This window comes from Pseudopodoces humilis, chromosome 4 (assembly GCF_049639895.1).
Source record: "Pseudopodoces humilis isolate 2021_Gansu_Grassland_sample_001 chromosome 4, ASM4963989v1, whole genome shotgun sequence".
NCBI classification, from domain to species: Eukaryota; Metazoa; Chordata; class Aves; order Passeriformes; family Paridae; genus Pseudopodoces; species Pseudopodoces humilis.
The window spans coordinates 54,814,794-54,836,568 of NC_142203.1; the positions used below are offsets into that span (position 1 = coordinate 54,814,794).

Consider the following 21,775-nt stretch of genomic DNA (forward strand, 5'->3'; position numbering starts at 1 on the left):
CCGTCATCCCTGACAGAGTGGCCATACAAAATGCATAAAAAGCCTTGCTCAGCAATAATAAAAACATCTCTGTATTATCAACCTTGTGTTCAGCACAAATCCCAAACACAGCCTCACACAGACACTGTAAAGAAAATTAGCTCTAGTACAGGCAAAATCAGCACAACTGCAGAAATGTTTCCCATAACATTCTCATGTTAAATTTCTTTGTGTTTGTTTCACTGTGTTGATCAGCCTGAGGGCTACCAAGGATGCAGCAAGGATGAATTAGTGGTACAGATCAGGTAAAAGCTCATAAGAATTGCTCTCAATTAAGAAGAGAATTTTTTAGCAGAATATACTGAAATATGCCCAAAAGGGATGATACTGTTTTGAATAATCACACATTATTAGTATCTTACATGAAGTTTTAACGTAAGTTGTTGAAATTCAAGGTCTTCATTTTATTTTTTCATGGGGAGCTATTATGTAGCTAGGATATCTGCCCATGAACCATACAGTGGTACTAATTTCCCATTTATTTTGCACATGAAAGCTGAATAGATTGGTGGTGTACCCTTAAAACAGAAGAAATAACTAACAGCATCTGTAATGTTTGCTCTTTATAGGGCTAAGGTACAGTTGTCAGGTCCTTTATCAGGCAGACACCAGTGGAACTGAATGAAGTACTCAGCTGCTATAACTTGGTGAGCTGCTACTTTTGCAGCTGGTCTGTGTTTTTATGTCTGTATTCAATTTTTATATAGACCGTGGCTTTAAATCTGGGAACGTCTGTTTTTAAGAAAGATATTGCGAAGTCAATTTCATAGTTCATGGAAAAGGGGAAGTTCTTAGGTGTGGTCATGTTTGACAGTACCTTAATTTAAAAATAAAACAAACATTTCCCACACCCACTTCCCTTACCTCCAAACCCACCAAATTTTGCTGCATTTTTACACTGAGTACATCCTTGAAAATGGAAGATCCCTTGAAAAATGCTAATATCCTGCCTGAGCAATAAACATTATCCCTCTTATATGGAAAAACTGGAGAGTTCAAGAAAATCAGTCCTTTGGTCTTGAAAAGTAGCCTGTAGTTCACTCCAGTTATGCAATCATTATGTCATTCACTGTTCTGGTCAAATTAGTAACTCAATATAGATGCAGAGTAATAAAGTGGCATGACAAGACATTTTTGTGTAGCTCTGGACTTTAGCATATACATAATACATTAGGGATTGTAAGGTTTCTGGTGTTCACTTAAGGACTTACTGGAGTTTTCAGACTAATAATTGATATATAAAAGATGTATACAGAAGTACAAAATATAGGAAAAGAAACTTAAAATAGGAGATAAAAGAACTGATTTACACATCTTCTGTCTAGCAGTCTTACATGGAAGTAAGTATAGTATGCAGAATTATCTGTGTGTGATTGAGCTGTGAAATCCCTGTCAGTAGATAATGATGCAGGTGGTAAAAGCATACATGTTTTTAAAAGAAAAAAGGACAGGACAAACTTATGTCTAGAAAGTCTGTTTTATATAAGAGGCAGCAGCGTGGTTTAAATTGTGCTTTCAGCTGTGCTAGAGGCTGGTGAATCATTTTGGGAGGATATCAATGCACTGCCTGTTAAGTTTCATCTTCCTGGATTTTTGCAGTTAACATTTTCCTGAAACAGGGCATTGGGTAAAATGGATCATTGGTTTCATTCAATACAGATACCTTTCTAGTTTAGTATAGTCATATTAAAATATGTATGCTAAATAAAACTCAGGGAACCTATTTGTGGCTGTTTGTTACAGATTCAGTTTTACAACTTGAAGATTACACCATAATGTTGGGAACATGCTAGCAAATATTTTATAAATGTATAGCTAAATAGGTCCTGTATTTTTGTTTGGTAGACATCCCTTTTTAATGAATGACTGTCTGTAATATGAAACTGGGCATTTCTTCTGAATAGTAAGGTAGACAAATCACAAATCTTTGTTAAAATTTACCATTACTTTCATCCCGTATATGAGAGAAGCTATCAGATATACATATTTTGAGCGAGTAAAGAATTTGGATGTGGCCCTAACTCTTCTGCATGCAGATTATAGAGGTGCATGTATTCCCTTCAAACTCGGCATATAAGATTCCCTAACATGCTGGTATTTTTTAAATATGATCTGAATGGCTGGCTTTATTGAGCAGATAATTCTTGTTTGACTGAATGAGAGAGAGTGTTTGCAGTTCACTTTGGTTGTGTGTTACTTTTCTATTCAAATACAAAATACAAATGAGTACTGAAATATATGTAAGTATTTTAATCTGTGTATTTATTCTCCTGTGATGGACTCCAGAAATATCGGAAGTAAGTTGTCATTACAAGATGATCGGTGCATGTATTTATCCCTGTTTCTTCATCCTTTCACATTTTTTTCCTCAGTTCTGCTTCTACAAGTTCGAACTGTAGCTTTTGAGATGCCTGCTTTTAGGCTTTTTGGATTGAAGACAGGAGAATTCTAATTTAATTTAATTATGTACCTTTAGAGAATCATGTGGTAGAGTAAAAGAGTGTGAGGGATATTTCACACTATTCACTGCATGACTTGACACTTGACAGTCGCAAAGTGTAATTCAATGCCATGGATTTATTTCATTGCCATGTAGAAAAAAGATATTAAAGGCATCTTAAAGTGTGTGTCTGATCAGAATGTATCTTAGGAACTTGATTTGTTCAGTTTTGACATGTTACATTTACTATACCAGACAATATCTAGCTGTAATCATAAAATCCATGGTTTTGTTCTTATCATTATCCTGGAGTTGTTTGTTTGTTTGTTTGTTATTTTCTCTTTTTATTTAGATGCAGAGCCTGAAAGGTGGTACAGAAGCCTTAGCTCATTTGGACCACTTGGAAGCTGATTACTATGACCTACAGCTTCAGTTATATGAAGTGCAGTTTGAGATCTTGAAATGTGAAGAGCTGCTCCTGACAGCACAGCTTGAAAGCATCAGGAGGCTGATGTCAGGTGTTTTATTTATTTCAATTAGTACCTAATCCCTGAAAGATAATTTTCTTTTTAAGAGTCCAGGGAAGCCTATGGGAATGAAATGAGAACAGATTCATTGCCATGTGAAGAGCTGCAAAAGTACTGTTAAATTAAAATTTACACCTGTTTATAAGGCATATACATACAAATACAGAAGTTCTGAGATGATTCTCATTGCCTGTATTTGGAAGTTTGCATATAAGATGCACAAACTATTTAAGTTTTGGAGAACTGAGATCAGGGAGGAGGAAATGTCTTAATTATTGGACTTATCTAACTGATAATATGCATTGATATTACACATTTCTTGAAAGTGATTTGTTTTCAAAAGCTGTATCTGCAGATTGGATTCCTTTTGCTACACCTGATGCTCATATCGTTGTCTCAGATATAGAGCAGCAAGAAACCTTATACTTCCAGAGTTGACTATCCGACTTACATCTCATGTACTGTGGAAGCAGTACATGTAAATCATACAGCATTTTTCAATCCACTTCTATCCTTTAGACCTTTCTATCTTTAATGTTTGTGTTTAAGCAAGCTTTGTTTTACTGCTTTTAGAGTGTAGGGCTTGTATAAAAACTTTTTCTATGGATAGAAAATTCTTCAAAGATTTGAAGCTGGATTGTATTATGAGTTGCTTCTGGAAAAGGAAAAAACAGAGGTATCACAGATTTGTCTCACTGTAACAACACTGTAACTATGAATCTATGTCTTGTGATGAAACAACTATAACTGTATGTTTTGACAAAAGGATTGGAAACTTTATAAATTACTTGGAGAAATGTGGCAGCTTTGACTTAGTGCTTCTGTGGAGAATTAATTCATGATTTTGAGGTAGATTTTGAGCTGGGAAATCAGACACTTAGTTTTGGTACTGAAGACATGGTATGGTCTGCTTACTTACGAACTGAAAGAAGTCCCCTGAACAAGAGATGGAGAAGAAATGTGTATCAAAGTCCTTTGTCTTTGGTGTAGTGGTAGTAAAACCGCTGGGCCATCAGCTGTGAAAATGTCACAGGGCAATACGGTTTGTCATTAATGTTTTCTGCAGAAATCTCAAAAAAACTCCTCAACCCACAACCTAATCCGAAGTAAAACCCTCGGTCAGCTAAACTATCACCCTGTTTATTCCCTTGTGGCAACAAAACAGTTCACTGTTCTGGCTTCCTTTGCTATTTTAAATTTGTAATATATTGTTTAATAATAAATCCCAAACTATGCCATAGGACAGAAAATGAAAAAATACAATTCCTAAACATCTGGGAATTGTTCAATGCATGAAATTACCTTCCCATGCTTCTTCAGGTGGATAGAACAATTAACATGAAAAATAAAGTGATGTGGAAGTGACTACATATATTTGAGACTATTCAGCACCAAATCTGAATTCAACCATCTAAAACATTCAGTGGTCTTTTAATGTGTTTCCTATGATGTCAAAAGAAAAGCATGGTCTGTTACACTTTCTTTTTAAAGTGTACTTATAGTAAAGTAACAGACTTTGATTTTCCACATCTGTATGATTTGAAATTCATGCATGTAAGCCGAGTAGATGCTGTTGCTTCTATCTGGTCTTTGACTGTATTGATTCTGCAGAGATAGTTCAGAGAGTTCTCAACTAATGTTTTGAGAGCATTGAGTGCAATCAATTCAATGGTTTGAATTGACTGCAGTTGATTGTGACCCAGGAGAACTGAAAATTTGCAAATTCAGCACAGGATCTGAAAAGGATCAAGTGATTATAATAAATTGTCATGAGCAACACTGCTTTTCGCTGTCACTAATACCCACACTGAAATTCACAAAACATGACTTTATTAGGTAGAATTTATAAGGGTTTTATCTTATTTGTACAAAGTATGAGTAAATTCTTGTCAAAATGGTTTTGTGATGGGCAAACTTGTATATTTCTGTCTTTAACTTTGCATGAAATTCTTCTAAAGCAAAATTCAGGTGTAAATTCTCCCATTTTATAACTGCATGGTAAAATATAATTGTCAGACATGAGTCATCTTCTTACTCAGTGGTATCTCAAAGGGAGTTCCAGTGACTTGGCAGTTTTTACATATTGATGAAGCTTTACAGGGTTTTTATTTTTGAACTAAATGCTGAAGTAAAGAAGCTGTTTGGTAAGTTTAATTAGATTTTATTTTAAGGTGAATATCTTGCTGTGCTTTATTGTCTGGTCCTGCCATGACTTCTACTGAGCTGAAATTAACATGACAGTCGGAGTTCTGGTTGCAGCAGAGACTGTACACAAAACATGAAGTGACAACAGCTTTTAAAATGTTCTGAGGAAAATCCTATGCCTGTTCCCAAATAATCAGGTAGCTGAAGTAGGAGAAATTACAGTCTTTCTGAAAGTAGTTGATAAAATTGAAATAAGAAAGTTTGGTATTGCTGTGGAATAGACACTTGACAGACATGCCAGCTGCCTCTGCCTGTTTCAGACAGCAGTAAGGCTTTTCCTTCTTGGTGTGTTACAAATATATCCTACTTTGTATGCCAGTGGAATAAAGAACAAGAGGTCTTTGCAGCTTCTTCATTCCAACATTCTTCAAGGATTTATAATCACCACTCTTTCCTTCTTGGCAAGAGATGAGAAGGCAGCATTTAAAGATGAGCTCACTGTTATTCCAAATATTCTCTCGGGAAGCTAAAAATCATGAGTGTTGATAAAACTATTAGTAATTACCTCCTTTTCAGCCCTGTAATGCTTTGAAGGATTGCCTTGAAATTGCCCTCCCTCCTTCCCTCCCTCTCAGGAGCAGTGACTGGGACATCAAAAACCTATGAGAGTGTTTTGGTGTCCTGATGTCTGAGTCCCCTTACATGAAATTACCAGCTGGTTGTAGCAGAAGAATGACGCTGAAGTCTCCAGATAGTCTTGTCTATTCTGAACTTTATGGTGAAGACCAGAGAAAACTGCTAAGCCCTGGGTCCCTTGTGAGACCCAAAGACATGCATTGGCATTGTGTTCAAATCAGGTTACACATAATAGCTGTACATTTAGAATTGCATTTGTGTTTTAATACTCTGAGCTTGCCCGAATAGCAGGCTGGTATTAGCTTCACTGGTATTAATTTCTGTTCCTCATAAAGGCTTTAAAGCTGTACAGTGCCTTGCTGTTTGATGCTTTTTCCTCTGACCTGACTGATTTTTGGTATTAGTCCTCTGAAAGGGCTATGGCGTTCTTCTGCATCAAATCTTGCAACTCAGTGGGAGGGTTGTTGTTGAGGAAAACAAAATGTTAATTAAATACAAACCACTGACTTTATTTCTTTTTTTTTGTGGACATCTTTGAAATAGAGAAGAGAGATGAAGTGGTGTATTATGATACTTATGAAAGTATGGAAGCTATGCTTGAAAAAGAGGATATGGCAACATCTGTACACTTGCAAAAAGAGGAGCTGCAGAAGTTACAACAAAAAATCCGCCAGCTGGAAGCAAGGCGTGGACGTATTTCAGCCAAGAAAGCCTACCTCAGAAATAAGAAGGTACTGTTTAATTGCCTTTTTTTTGACATAATTAGCAAATTTAATAAAAGTTAGAAAGGTTTCCTTTCAGGTACAAGTTTCCCAGAATCTTTGGGGATTATATTCATTGTTTGCTAGAAGTTGTTTTGCAGAAAACTAAGTTAAATAACATGTATTATTAAATTGATGCATTTAAGATTCTGTTTACCTTTCTTCTAGCTTTAAAGGAACCTTCAATTACTTTGAAGTCAACAAATAAACTTATTTCTATTAATTAATCAGAATACTTTCATGTGGCAAGTACATGTTAGAACGAATGTTTTTATGGAGAGTAGTTTTGTATATGTTTGCAGAAGAGAATTTTCAAATGTGTTTCTCACAAGTGAATTCTATTTTCATTCTCTTACCCCATCCTTTTAAACTTATGTCATGTGTTGTTGATATTCTGAATTTGGCAGATCTATATGAAATCCAGTCTACATTCTTAATTTGTAATTCTAGTTGTGCTGTTTAGGTCAAAGTTCTGAGAGACCGTTGTAAGTACTTGTTAGAAAATAGGTTCCACCCATACTATGTACTATAAAACAATGCAGAAATGTCAGTTGAAACCTCATTCTGGATTAGGATGAATGATTGGTGTGGTTGTGTGTTCCCAGTCATGTCCCTTTATGTGAAAGATGACCCCTTCATATAAAGAATTCTAGCAGATTGACAGTAAACCCTTCAGGTCTTGCCTCCACTTCATAATAGTATCTATTTCTGTACCTAAATCTGAAGCATAACAGAGCAAATAAAAGTTGTTGATACCATTTTATGTATTGGATAGTTTGTATTTTGTCAGCCACTGCCTGGTTTCTAATTAACCCGATATGGAGAACACTGCTAATGAAGTATTAGGAGAAGGGTCTCCTGTTAGCTGATTATGTGAAATAGCTTGCTTAGTCATTGAGTTTGTTTTACATGAGCTTGAAAAGAGAAGAAGTATCAGGAACCTTGTTAGTATTTTAGGTAAGAGCTTACTTGTCATATTACGTTAATCTACGTGGGCTACAGTATAATATGATATTTTCTCCTGGATATGAAAAGAAACTGCTGGCACCTTACAAAGTAGACACCTGGGTGGTTTGTTTTTTTTGTTTTGTTTTGTTTTTTTGTTGTTTTTTTTTTTTTCTTTTAAGCAAGAGCCTGTTTGCTATTCTTTGCTTAATGGAGTACACACGTCAAGAAGAAACCCTGAAGCAGGAGTAGAGATTTTTTAGCTTGCCCATATATCTGTATAATGAACTAGTCACCTTCAGTGGCTCATTTGTTTCAAGGTTATGCTGTGATAGAATACCTTGTTTAAGCTGGAGTTGGTTTTGGCTGTAGCAGGAGTAGCAGCATGTCTGCTTGTTCATTGTGACAGGATGCTGAGCTGTGTTGTTTGTCTGCATCTGCATGCAGGACTGGTACAGTACATCTTCTCAACAAGGTGCTGGGAGAGCTGTGGCTATACTGCTTTCAGGACCTGAAGTAAATGTCTCCATGTGGAAATTGGACATCACATTGCTCTAACTACTTCCAGCTCTTACTTATGTCATTGCCCAGGATAGCATTCTTTGCAGTTGAGTGCTGCAGAGACATAGCTTTCAGCTTCTAGAAATATTACAGCATACAGCAATGTGTATTTAAACTTGCAGGAGAAAATAAATTATCTTTATTTGAGCAAGTAGAAAGAGCAGAACCTGTTGTGTGCCATTGTGTGGCACTTGTTGGGCAGAAAAGTATATGTCCATTTTTTAGATTCTTACTGCTGGATAATGCAGACTCCTACTAAATTTTCTGGCAATTACCTGATATTCAAAACTCAGAGATTTGTCTAATTTTTTTAAGCAATCTTTGTATTTTCAGTGGCCTTTCTAGTGATACTGCAAAGCATTGTAACACTATTATATAGAGCACTATTTAAGGTGCCTGTTGTGAGTGCTTGTATTTGTGGGAGTAAAATAGGATTCTTGCTCTGAAGTGTATCAGGTTAAGTCAAGTATGCAAAACTAAGATACAGATGGGATACAAAAGCAGAATGTAGATGGTGAGAATGAGGGCAGTGATGACTGAATGCTATGTGAAGAAAAGTGACTTTAAGGGTGAATATGAAAAATACATACTGTGTGGTAAATCTGTCTGTCTCAAGAAACATTTAATGTTGAACTGAGATGAGAGTGTACTTAATGCTTTTCAGATTGCGTTCCTGACTTTGTGTGTTTCAGAAAAGTATCTTAAAGCAGACTTTTAAACAGGTGTTTTGTTTTTGATTGGGTTGATGAGATGTTGGTGGTAGATTGGTGGGTTTTTTCTTTCTTTTTTTTTTTTGTTTTGTTTTTTTTTTGTTGTTGTTGTTGTGTTTCGGTGATGTCAAATAATTGTACCAAGCTTTTATTTAGAAACTTTTGTTGAAGGTGTCTTGGAAACATAACTCAGTCATGACCCTAGAATAACTGAAGTGACATTTTTAAAATGCATGGTTTTACAGAGTTTGATATTTTTTTCACTGTACTACCATGAGTATAAATTCCTTATATTTTTTAATACAGTTTGCATTTGTTAATCATTCTCTGGTGTTCCTTTGTGTTGATGACAGTGAGTTATTAAAAAATAAATTTTTAATAGCAATTTCACTTTTTTTCCTTACTTCTAGAGAGCTGGCTATAGATTTTTCATGCAGGAAATTGCTACTGTAATGCCAGTCTACCCCCTGCTGGCTACACATTAGTATTAATTAGATTATCATATGGAACAAGCAGCTGATTTATTAGGGAACTAGATTCATAGCAAAGAGCCAAGGTGAAAAAAATGGTATAGAAGATATTTTGAAAAATATCTTTGAAAAAACAGAGTTGGGATGAAATCAAATTATTTTGCACCTGGAAAGAGTGTTCCTTCTCACAAGCAGACTGGGAGAAGCAACTGATTGGTGAAGCTACTTGTGTTATGTTCATAACGTGTGTTTTCATCTAGGAGACTTCCTCACATGCTTTTGTGTTCATTTAATAGGACACCTTTAGAATTTTGCAAGCCCACATTTTAAAGTGCAGCCCATGCCAAAATAGGTGTTATGTAGATGCAGTGACAGCTGGCATATGATTATTGGTATTGTTATTATTACTATTATAACAGCAGCATAAGAACATAACTACACTGAATGCTTATAGTAAAACACAGTTTCTGCACATGAAAAAATAACCTTTTAATTGGGTTGTTTTTTAAGCTGAAAGCAAGACTCACTGGAACTAGTTAGATATAATACTATCACACATTTCTTTTACATATATTACATGTTGTTAGTCTTAAGCATTGTAGTTTATCTGGTGACAAAGGTTGAAATAGTTCCTCACCTCTCCCTTTTTGTCTATTTAATAGAAATACAATTTGGTACTGTGAGATCAGTTAGTTGATTAAAGGAAGAATGAGCATTACTTATTGTTGCTTTCCCAGTTCCATACAGCTGATCAACATATTTCTTGAGGTGTGGCTCTCACTGGACATAAATTCACAGGGAGGTTGTAAAATCCCTGGAGGTATTTGAGAAGTGTCTGGATTTGGTGCTGGGTGATGGTGCAGTGGTTATAATGGCAGTGGTGGGTGGACAAGTGGACTGAATGATCTTAAAGGTCTCATCCAAACTTGACGATTTTATGATAACTTGCCTGCTTCCCAGTGCTTAGAAGTAAGGGCTACCTTGCATGTGCAATAGGCTGTGTATTCCTGTTCATACACCCAATTATTATTTTTTGTTTTGTTGTTTTAGTTTTTGTTTTGCCAGTGTTCATTGGTAGATATTGAACTTGTCATCTGCCCTAATCATCCAGAAAATTTTCTTAATGCTGCCATCTGGATGGTTTTTTATTTCATTCTTTGTTTGTAGTCACTTAATCTTGTCTACTAGTACACTTAATCTTGTCTACAGGTGGAACCCTGCATTTGTCCCTCTGAAATTGCAACCTTTCCTTTTTCCTTAGACCATTTCTGTAATTAGTTAAGATGATTCAGATTTCTAATCCTGTCCTGAAACATGTTTTCAGCCCCTCCTAGTAGTTTTTACTGTTTCTTGTCAAAGAGATCTAATTACTTCAAAGTAGATTGTTTATTAATACAAAGTCAGCACCAAATACATTCTGGTTAGGTTTGTCCTCTTTACATACTTAAAATATCTTTCATTATTTCATTTAATCAGAAAGATTTAAATAATGTTTAATGAAGTGAAATCATTACATGAAATTGTGCCCTCTGAGTATTTTGAGACATGTCAGAAAACCCAAACCATGCTTAACTTACATTTTCTCATTATAATATTAATACCTAAATAGAGACTAAACTATAAACTAGTTAGAAGTATTACAGAAAGTTTTTCAGATTCTCTATTAGTATTACATAGCTTGCTGTGTCTTTGGAACACAGAAATGAAGTGTTTTGTACTTTCTCAGCTACAGATTAAATTGTTTGAATGTTCCAGGATTAACTCTTTTCACCAGGGGGAAAAAAGCCTCCAGAAATAAGCACAAAACCCAGCAGTGTTTGGCTATATATATTTGTGGACCTGTTAGAGCAAGTGCAGGGCAGGTCCACAAAGATGATTAGAGGGTTGGAGCACCTCTCCTATGATGACAAGCTAGGGTTGTTGAGCCTGGAGAAGAGAAGGCTCTGGGGAGACCTCAGTACAGCTTTTCAGAACATGAAAGGAGCTGTGCTGTGAAAAAGGAGGGAGAGTGCCTTTTGGCATGGACAGATATTTTACATGCACAAGGGGGAATGGTTTTAAACCAGGAGAGATTTGAATAGTTGTTAGAAAGAAATTTCTTTACTCTGGGGGGTGCTGAGCTGCTGACATAGGTTGCCCTGAGAAGAAGTGGATGCCTCATCCCTGGAAATCTTCAAGGCCAGGTTGGATGGGGCAGAGCAGCCTGGTTTAGTGAAAGGTCCCCTGTTCATGGCAGGGAGGTTGGCACTAGATGAGCTTTAAGATATCTTCCCACCTAAGCCATTCTGTGATATACCTGTGATGAACTGGGACAGTATTTGCACAGATATCTTTGCTTTTGTCAGTTACCTGTATACAACAGCAACACTGATGTTTTACTGTCCTGTACAGGAACACTGGTTACTTTTTTATTTGATCAAAGCATGTCCATAGAGAATTTGCAGATGAACAGCTTTTTTAAGCATCCATACTTGCACAACTGAGGGATTTGTTTATGACAGTACATCAGGCTTTGTTCTAGTTCTGCATGGTGCTTGTACCAGGTCTAATTACATTGCTCATACTGTCCAGTTTTCTGGCCCTCGGCATCGTCCAATGAAGTTATCTACTTGAAGCTGTAACGTGGCCTAGTTTGTTTGTTTGTTATTTTAACCTATTCTTATTTGCAAACAATGTGACAAATTCTTGTTTTAAACCAGATGTTAGAGATGTGAGATCAGTGGAATAAATTAACATAATGAATTATAACAACTTCATTCCTGTCTGTACTTGCAGATAGTACATGGGAAAGATGGGCTGACACCTGTAAATGGGAAGCTGTCTATTTGCATAAACAGAAATATTGAGAAATTTGAGAGTTAGTTATTTTCCATGTGTGCAAATACATGGGGTTAAACAAGGGCTTTATGAAGTGTTGACAGATTGGTGTTCTTCACCACGCTCTTACTGGTACTGTAGAACAGACTTTCCAAGCAGCTGTCACTTGGATCTATTCTTTTGGTAGTTAAAAGTAATAGATTTGGGGTGGTTTTTCAGTTACAGTTCATTGTAAATTAAATGAGCTTGTCTGAAATAGATTCTGCAGCTACTATTTTTCTAGATGCCATTTGCTAAATATGACATTATGTAAATCTGTATTTAAATACATGCTCTATAGGTTATACTTTATGTCTCTTCAGGAGATCTGTATTGCAAAACATAATGAGAAGATCCAGCAGCGTCACCAGAGTGAGGAGGAGTACAAAATGCATCATACTGTTCAGCTGGTAAGTTTGAGTTTTCTGCTGTTGAGCTTAGCCTGTCATTAATAGCTTGCATTCCTCATTATACATTAATTAGGAGAGCATTCAGAGTGATAGCTCTTTCAAAAGATGGTGTTTATCTGTGACCTTTGCACCACGGATTTCTGTGTCATTTTTTGCTGGTAGGGGGGAATATATAGCTGTGTTAGAAAGACATGAGAACCAAGCAAGTAGAGCAGTTCTTAATGCTAGGCTGACAGTCTGAGTGATTTGTTAGAGTTTATCATCACTTGCACATAGACGATTCTGAACATCTCCAAGTATCACATCCAGTATGCTGATAGGAGTAGGGAAATCACACAATGATTCTTGAATCTTAATAAGCTTGGATGCTACTTTTCTTTTTTTACTAAAGCTATTACAGGAATTAAGTTGTATAAACTTACAGTTCCAAATGGATGCTCCGCAATTGTTTTTTCATATCCTGGTTGCAGAGAATAGACCAACTAGTCTCTTAAGTTGTACCTAATATACTCAAAAAATATTCAAATTCTGGATTAGGCCTTAGGAGCTGATATAGTATCAATATTTGATAAAGATCACTGACAAAGATGCATTGAAATCCAAGTCTCTTTAATTCAGGCTTCAATTAGATTAGTGAAAGTGATTCTGTTTCATCCTTATACATTTTTAACATTGATATATTTGTCCAGGAAGTCAGCTGCATAATTTATTTTATGGAAAGGCTACTTGTCAAAGACAGTATGTATTGGAATATTCTTTCAGGAATTAAAAGAAAATATGTATTTTTTTCGTAAGTTCTTAAAAGGCAGAGGAAGTTACTGTGTGGATTGTAGCCCGTTTATCAGTCTTACTAATAAGACTTGACAAAGCCAAAGGACTTCCTTGTCTCTCAAGAGTGCTGTAGAGTTTTATATTATGGAGTTGCCCACTTGAATGATATAAAGAACCTTATGCTAAATTTTTGTGTTTGTGTGGGGGTTTTCTGCTAAAAATGTGACTGAAAAATTCTAGCATTATGATAAAAAAGGTTTTAAATGACTGGTTTTTATTAAGAATTTTGAGAATTTAAGTCTTAGAAAACCTTTGAAAAGCGGAGTCCAAATTTGAAATCAAAAAAGATTTGCAATTTTACTTTTTTACTTAAAAGTGAAACAAAATCAAATAAACAAGTCACCCAAAACAAAACACCAAAAACCAAAAACAACCAAACAAAAAAACCCTTGAATTTGAGGCTGCTTCAGGAAAAATTTGATCTGAATGCATATGTAGCATTCAGATACAGTGGTAGAACTACTTTTCTTCCTTTCTTTATGCTTTTGTTCTAACTTCTTTGCCCATTGTTCTTACTTTCTTTTACCACATGCTTCTCATCCTCTTCACCTTTATATGTTTTCTGTCCTTACTATTTTTCAGACATGTTCTCATCTTTCTCTCCCTAATGCGTCTATACTTCCTTCCTTCCAAATCACAGCAGTTGGCTTTTTATGAAGGACACCAGGCCACTAGCTGACTTATGAAAATAGCAGCCAGACACTGCTTTTGTGGTAATCAGTGAGAGTAAAAGGTTCACAAAAGTGATCAGAATTTTTGATTATGAAGATACATGCTTTCAAAAGTAATATTAAATGCCGTGAGTCATCTTAAGAATTAAAGCTGCTGCTTCTGCTGCTCAGGGTTTTTGCTTTGTGGTCAGCTGTTACGTCATTTTTCCTGATAGCTTCTGAACTTGCATGCAGTGAATTTCACCTTCTCATAATCAGCTTCCATTTCCAGTAAATTGACTGAGGTGTTAGTGTTTGTTTCAAAGATGTAGTAACTCTGCTGAAGTTCTGTAAGAAAGAATGATTAGTTAAAGGAGATGTATCCAAAGGTGTATTTTCCATAAGATAAAATCACTGTACAAGAAAAAACACAACTATCCTAGGTGCAAGGAAGAGCTTCAGGCCTTTACTTAAGTGCAATTATATAAAATCAAGCTGGTTTGCATAACAAAAGCTGGATTAAATACAAACTTATATTTACTGTTGTAAGTGTGAAAACATTTACATAATTTGCTCACTGTTGGGTTCAAAACTTTGTGATGCTGAGTTCTGTGTATTCTTGTACTTTGAAAATACAAATACGGCTTCTTTAAATGGGCAGCCTTTCAATTTGGACTGACATTTTGTTATTGGAATGAGGGGGAAAGGGATACTGCTTTGCTCTCTGGTTAATTTATGCAATTTTAATTCAAGGGGGCTTCTCTAAGTATAGCATTCTGTCACTTGTTATTTCTCATCTTTCTAAGTAACAAGTCTTCCAAGTGTTCCTGTTAGAGATTGAAATGTTTTTTTACTGAGCTTCGAGTTTCTTTGAGAAAACAAAATACAAAATGTATAGTATTTTTTAAGGGGAAGCCAAAGGCCAAGTTTTGAAGTTATGTTTATTTGAGAAGTATCTTTTTAAGTAGCTCTTCACATTTAGGAGAAGAGTTTTTTTCTAGTGCAGCCAAATAGAGCACTGGATATAATAGTTGCATGTTTTCTGTATATTTTCTCAGAAACGAGATCAGCTGCAAGATGAAGAGGAAAGAAAGAGCTCCTGGGTTAGTCAGGAGCGACAGAAAACCCTGGACAGACTTCGTACATTTAAGCAGGTAACAGAAGAACAGTTGTTCTTTTCTGGCAGTTTCCTTTCCCAAAGAAATTTTCACACATTCCAGTAACAGCATTCACTGGGCTATTACTCTTCTTGATATTATTATGATGATTCTATAATATATAAAATATATAACAATATGTATTATATATTATACTAATACTATAATATACAATAATATATAATAATTAAAATTATTCTATTACTCTATTTGATATCATTGTTGATACTCTTTCATTGTATCATGAACTTATCTTTGTAAAATTCACAACAAAATATGGCATTGGTGGTAGCAGATTCCTCTAGCTGTTGCATTCCCAGTGCCTTAAGTTTCTGTTCACTCTTACACATGTATCCTGTGACAAGACACTTGGCACATGTTCCCAAGAAGTATAATCTAAGCAGTACTTCCTACAAAGAGCATTGTCATCTGACATGCCCTCCTACTACTGCTGATTGCTAGAATATCTGCCCCTTCTTATTACAATGGAACCATCAGAAAATGCATAGAAGGTGGAATGAAGGGGAAAGAATAAGAAAAGGACTGAAAGTAAAAAGAAAAGAGAGACTGTATTAATTGATGAAAACTTTTTTGTTGAATACATTAGGAAAAAAAAAGTATGAGAAGTTTCTTTGCTGGATAGTTGTCTTGTTCATCAGTACACTCTTCATGTCCTTATTGTTTGCAAAGCTCTTGAATTCTGTAACTTCTGTAAATTAAAGCAAATTTCTTACGTTAACCAGCCACTGTCCATGAGATATTAACATACTAATACTGTTACATGTTATTGCTTTAGGCCTGCAAGAGTTGTGCAAAAGATACTAGACCTGTCTTTCAGAAGAAGCTTAATTTTTTCTTTAAAGAGGTTGTGGATAAAACTAATATGAAAAGACTGATAATGAGGCAGAAAATTCAAGAAAGAAATGAAGTCTGAAAATCTTAGATGTTCTCAAGATACACCTTTTAAAACAGTATGATTCACATATAAGGCCAGTGTATTAAGTCAGACTGCTCTGCACTTGCAGAGGGAGCCATTGACCAGGTTTAGAAGAGGAAAGCTAGAGAGAATTTTGAATTTTAGTTCCAGAAAAAAAAGTTTTGAATGTGCAATCTGATTCTTAGTGAAATCCTAATTCTAACCCATGCATTTCACTGACTAGACTAATCATACATAAATTGTGGCTTAAGTAAGAATAAAAACTAAGAATATGAATATATTTTTGAATAAAAGCTGGGGATATATTTGCTTTGGTTTTACGTACAGAGCAGAATGATAATTGTTTGTCAGAAATGACAGGTACATAAAATCTGAAGTAGTCCATTGCATGTGCTTACACAATTGTCAATACCTTATTCACTTTAGCGGTACCCTGGGCAAGTAATACTCAAATCAACCAGACTACGGCTGGCTCATGCAAAAAGAAAATGTGCAGCCAGCTCAGTGCCCTGTGTCGAGCAGCCTCAATCTTTGCCAGCAACCATACAAATCAAAGAGAAGAGCGAAGAGGTGGAATTGGAAAAAGCAGTTCAGCCATTGCAGGTGCAGGAATCTACAAGCCTAAAACAAGTTCAAGATGTCTCTTTGCCTCCTAATGGTGTTACCTCTGACCTGCCCCTTGTTAGCACTTCTCCACTTACCAGTGACCAGCTTCAACCAGAGACTGCTACTGGAGTACAGCTTCCACCCCCTTTGCCTCCACCACCTCCACCTCCGCCTCCACCTTTGCCCTCCAAGGAAGATGCCACCAAATCCTTAGAGAAAAGCGACAGCTCTGTCAAACGTCAGAGTGTGGAGAAGGGAGTCCAGCACTCTTCTGGTGTCCCACCAGCACATCTGTTCGATAGCAGTCAGCTAGTCAGTGCCAAGAAGAAGCTCAAGAAGACCGGTGATCTAGAGGGTTTACAGAGGAGGAGAGGTACTGTTTTAATTTCTGCATAATTAATTAAAAATTTATTGTTATTAATTTAAAAACTGTAATGCACATGAGTTCATCTTTTGAATTGCTGTGTAGGAAAGTGTATTCTGTGATTGATTTATTATTAATGGGAAAGTTGTTAAATCCTTTTTAGCTGATAGATGCTGGAATCTCGAACACTAGGGCTTTTATGACACCGTGGCATATTTGTTCAGTAGGAAAACATTTGAGAAATTGAGTCTACACTGTACCATGTTAGACTAGATAAAAAGTGGACCTAGGTGCTGTTGAAAAGAGTATTTACACATCTACTTACTGTATTTACTTACTGCCAACCCTGCAGATTTGCTCTGTTTCACCAGAGGATGCAGTGTTCTATTTACTAATAGAATAACAATAATTTTTATGTAGTCCTATCTTTTACTTTACTGACTTGCATTTTATCTTGCAATTTTTTATAAATCACCTATTGTGTGTGCAGTTTTATATACATCATAATATGACAAATAGAAATTCAAATCAATCATTCCTATTAAGAATATTAAGTTAATGTCTGCTGCAGCACTCTACCTGCTGCTCCATGTCCCCTGAGATGTTCCAAGTTTCTAAGTGGCTTCAGAAATTTGTCCCTGTATGACAGACAGGGGCTTTACAGTCCTTCCTTCCCCCTTCAAATGTGTAATCCTGTATTCTTTTACATTTCTTTTCATTGGGACTTTTTTTTCTAGGCCTTTAGTGGGATGGGCAGCCTATTCCTAAATGCAAAACAGGTTTTAAAAAACGTATTGTACAATGTACAAAAGAGAACTGGAGATGGATATGTATTGATTGAGAAGTGCTGTACAAATTACATGCTATTGTATGCGAGGTGTTTAAACTTTGTTTTACTTTATTATAATGCATTCTCTGGGGTGAAGATCTTGCCCACTCTTTGGCTCTTTAAAGAGCCAAAGACTGATTTTTATTTTTGCAAAAAACTGGTTTCAAAATTAGTGATAAAAGAAGGATTTGCCATAAAGAATTATCTCTGACTTCTTTGTTTCCATTAATTATAAGGGGAGATGATTTTTTTAACTGTTCTGGGACTAGATGTTAACGAATACATGAACCCAGAGAAGCAGGAAAGTGCATGCTCTTGCAATTGACTATATTGCTGCATCCCCCACTGGCTTGTAGAAACAGTCATTCAGTAGGTAAAATTAGCCTAAAAATGCAAATGATAAGGATGGATTGCACAGTTCAGTACCTATGACATGCACTCATTATCTGAGTTCTAAAGTAAAAAAAGATGACGCAGTAAACACTGTCATTATGTTGAATTCCTTGCCATTTATTTGATTTTTCTGAATGCAAACAGAAAAGCCACATGGTTCAGAAAGTTTTAATTCCTGATAGGAAGTAAAGTGGTTACAAAAATTACTCTTGTCTCTATAAACCAGTTTTGACCTGGTAATAAGGAAGATTATTTAGAGGCTAAAACAGTATTGGAGCTACCATTATACTTATAGTGCAGGACTACCACATTAATAGTACGCAGGTACTTTTTGGTCTGTTAGAAATAGAAATTAAGACTTATAAAACTTAGTGAAAACATTACTCAAGGTCTTTTGATTTGCTGCAGTGAGTTCCCCAATGGATGAAGTTCTGGCTTCCTTGAAACGTGGCAGCTTTCACTTAAGAAAAGTTGAGCAGAGAAGTCTCCCTCCTTTTCCTGATGAAGATGATAGCAATAACATCTTGGCGCAGATCAGGAAAGGGGTGAAACTGAAGAAAGTACAGAAAGATGTTTTGAGAGAATCCTTTACAATTCTGCCTGACACTGACCCTCTGACAAGGAGCATCCATGAAGCATTGCGAAGGATTAAGGAAGCATCACCTGAATCAGAGGATGAAGAGGAGAGTTTGCCTTGCACAGACTGGGAAAACTAACCTGTAATTAAGCTACATTTAAAGAAAATATTTCTGCAACAGTTTTTTAATAACAGTAGCATCTAAGCCTCAGGTTGTGCATTCTGGGAGACTTGGTAGGAATGCAACTAAACTATCTGACATCCAGTGTGGTAAAACATGCACATATGAATTGAGTATCACTGACTTCAAAGAATTTAAGGTTCATAATAAGGAAAACCTTTTTTAGACAGTGTGTTAGCCTTTTACTGTTCCTGTACTTCTGCTGGATATTGACAGGACTTCTGAAAAAAAGCTCTGTTTTATTTAGTAAATTTGAAGGGACAGCTCCCAGTTTACCAAAAATGTTTAAAATGCAGCACAATCACTCTTGGACACACCTTATACTTTATTTCTAGCCTTGTAAAAATTTGGCATGTCTTATTTCAGACTGAATAACTTCTAAGCAAAGGACAGTTAGGTTTGAATGCTGAACACATTGAAATCTCATGGGTTATCCTGAGTGGCTGACTTCTTGATGGCTTGGTTTCAGTCTCTAAAATCTCTGACTTAATTGAATTTCCAGGCTATAAACAGTAAATATAGAAATACAATTTATACTTCTGCTAGTCATATGAATTCCATGAACTTGCATTAATACTAAGCTGCAGTGCCTGAAAGTAGAGATAACAGACTTCATCAGATGAAATCAATGATTTCACAGCAAACCAAAAATTGGCAAGAGATCACTTTTCAAAATAATTGCTGCATCAGTAGTACAAAGAGATTTGTGACTGCAGCAGCAGTGCAGGGCTCTTCTCTGTTGTGGCTCTCTGTTACTGATACATGAGTGAACTTGAGTATCAATGAAGGTTCCCACTAAACCTAAAATTTGAGAAACCAGAGAAATGACAGTATGTAAAGAAACTAAAAACCTGTTTCGAAAGGCTGTTTCAACAGAATGGAAGACAAATATTTGTAATCCTTTTAACACAGTTAGCAGTAGAAGAAAGATAACCTTTTTGAATGTTCACGATCCAGCATTTCTACCCTGGTTAGTTGTTACCATAGCTGGAGAGTGACTGTTGGTAAAGTGCTACAGCTGTTTAAAAACTGATTCTGACTTAGCACATCATCTGCTGAATGTTCTTGTGATTATGAACTACTGTCTCAATCTGTTACATTGGTATAGTATTTTCAAATTATAGTATTTAAAATGTTTGAAAGGGAAAATAAATGCTGCCTTCAATTCCTTATGAGCTAGCTATTTGCCACCCTAAAGATAACCTTTCTATCCTTGCATATTCAAAACTCCCACTACCACAGCTCTTCAGAAATCAAGTGACAGCTATAAGAAAAGATACATTTTGGAACTAACTTGGCTTTCTTTCAATTATTCTGATTTCCTAGATAACGGATCAGATTTAAACTCTGTGATTTGACTTTGATTTTAGTAAATCTGTTTGACCGTTCAGGATTTTGTTTGCATTTTTTTGGCAAGATGCAAAGAAATTTTCCAAGACTGGGTTAATATTTTTTAAATTGAATTGGTTGACCTCATAAGCATTTTACATTGGAAGTTCATCTTAGAAATCTTCCGTGGTCATTGCCACACAATATGTTTTCCTCTGCAATTTCAGCCCTATAAAAGGAGTTCAGAATGCAGGCTGAAAATCACTGCTGCACAGGCCCTGGTTGATGTCTCCTTTTTACCAGTCTACATCCTGCTCAAGTCCTGTGAAATTACCTGGACCTAAAAGCAGGATTCAGTGTCAGGAGAATGTGCTCCTTGGTCTTCACATATCTGGGACCTGTTTTCTCTTACCAAAGTCATACTTTATTATGAAAACAACCCTGTTTTCCTTAGGTGAGGTTATTTAACACATAATACTTAAGATAGAAAAATGGCTGTACAGAATAGCTCATAAGATAGCTCAGAAATAGCTGTACTAACAGCTCAGAAAAAACAAGCAGGGCCCTTGCTTTCCAAGCACATCAAATAATTTGGGAGAACAGAGATTGTGACAAAGCCCTTGAAAAACTCAACTCAATAAATACTTTCCATATTGATGAGCATACTTGCTTGAAGATACAGACTGATTTACTAGCATTCATCATACAGGAGTACAATAATGAAAATCTGTTACAGAAATAGCAGGCTAGCATTTTTTACTGTCAGGTTATCCATTTAATACCAAGCTTTAAGATTGACCAAATGGTTTTTAACTTGTAAGCTCTACACATGTCAAGAACAGTAGTTTAGGTTGAAAACATGTTTACCAAAGTATGTTAGCACACATTTTATATTAATTATGATTAATTATACATATATCTGTATAGACTAAATGTAATGCAGTTACTTGCCTTACAAAATGAAGGCTAAATCTGACACACTGATGTATAATTATTAAGTTCCAGAAAGTTCTTTGGTATATGTGAAGGGAGTATTAGCAGTGCTCGGTGAAGTAGTTTCATTAATGAAGTTTGAGGACAAAACTAATAGTTACTAATTCTTGCAGGAGATCTAGTAATCTATTATATTGCCTTCCCTGTGAGTTAACTTCCACATAAAGCTATGACTAAACTTTTTAGGAGCAGTTCTTTCCAGACAGACAATCTGAACCATGTAAAAAGATACTGAGGCATTCTGTATATTGAAGTAGCTGAGCAAGTAGTATAAATATGTATTAGCTCCTGTATGAAAAATCCAAGAAATTACCAGTTATCAGAAGTATCCTGAGAATATCTGTGTATGAGTACACAGTAATGCATATAAATCACCACAGTACACTAAGAGTACTGTAAGTAATACAGAACCCGAGTTCCTGTCAGTG

At 35.8% G+C, this 21,775-nt stretch overlaps 1 protein-coding gene across 2 annotated transcripts in view; it reads left to right on the top strand.

Annotated features, from left to right (window-relative positions):
- JMY (junction mediating and regulatory protein, p53 cofactor) overlaps positions 1–21,775 on the top strand; it is a 62,156-nt gene that overhangs the window by 34,699 nt on the left and 5,682 nt on the right. Inside the window, exons 5-10 of one of the 2 annotated variants that reach the window (XM_005530070.3) lie at positions 2,832–2,997; positions 6,331–6,518; positions 12,414–12,500; positions 15,040–15,135; positions 16,502–17,054; positions 18,676–18,986. In XM_005530070.3, the coding sequence (XP_005530127.2) occupies positions 2,832–2,997; positions 6,331–6,518; positions 12,414–12,500; positions 15,040–15,135; positions 16,502–17,054; positions 18,676–18,983 (1,398 nt within the window). In that variant the 3' untranslated portion in view covers positions 18,984–18,986. The remainder of the gene's footprint in view (positions 1–2,831; positions 2,998–6,330; positions 6,519–12,413; positions 12,501–15,039; positions 15,136–16,501; positions 17,055–18,675; positions 18,987–21,775) is intronic. The other variant, XM_088054051.1, reaches the window with a different exon arrangement.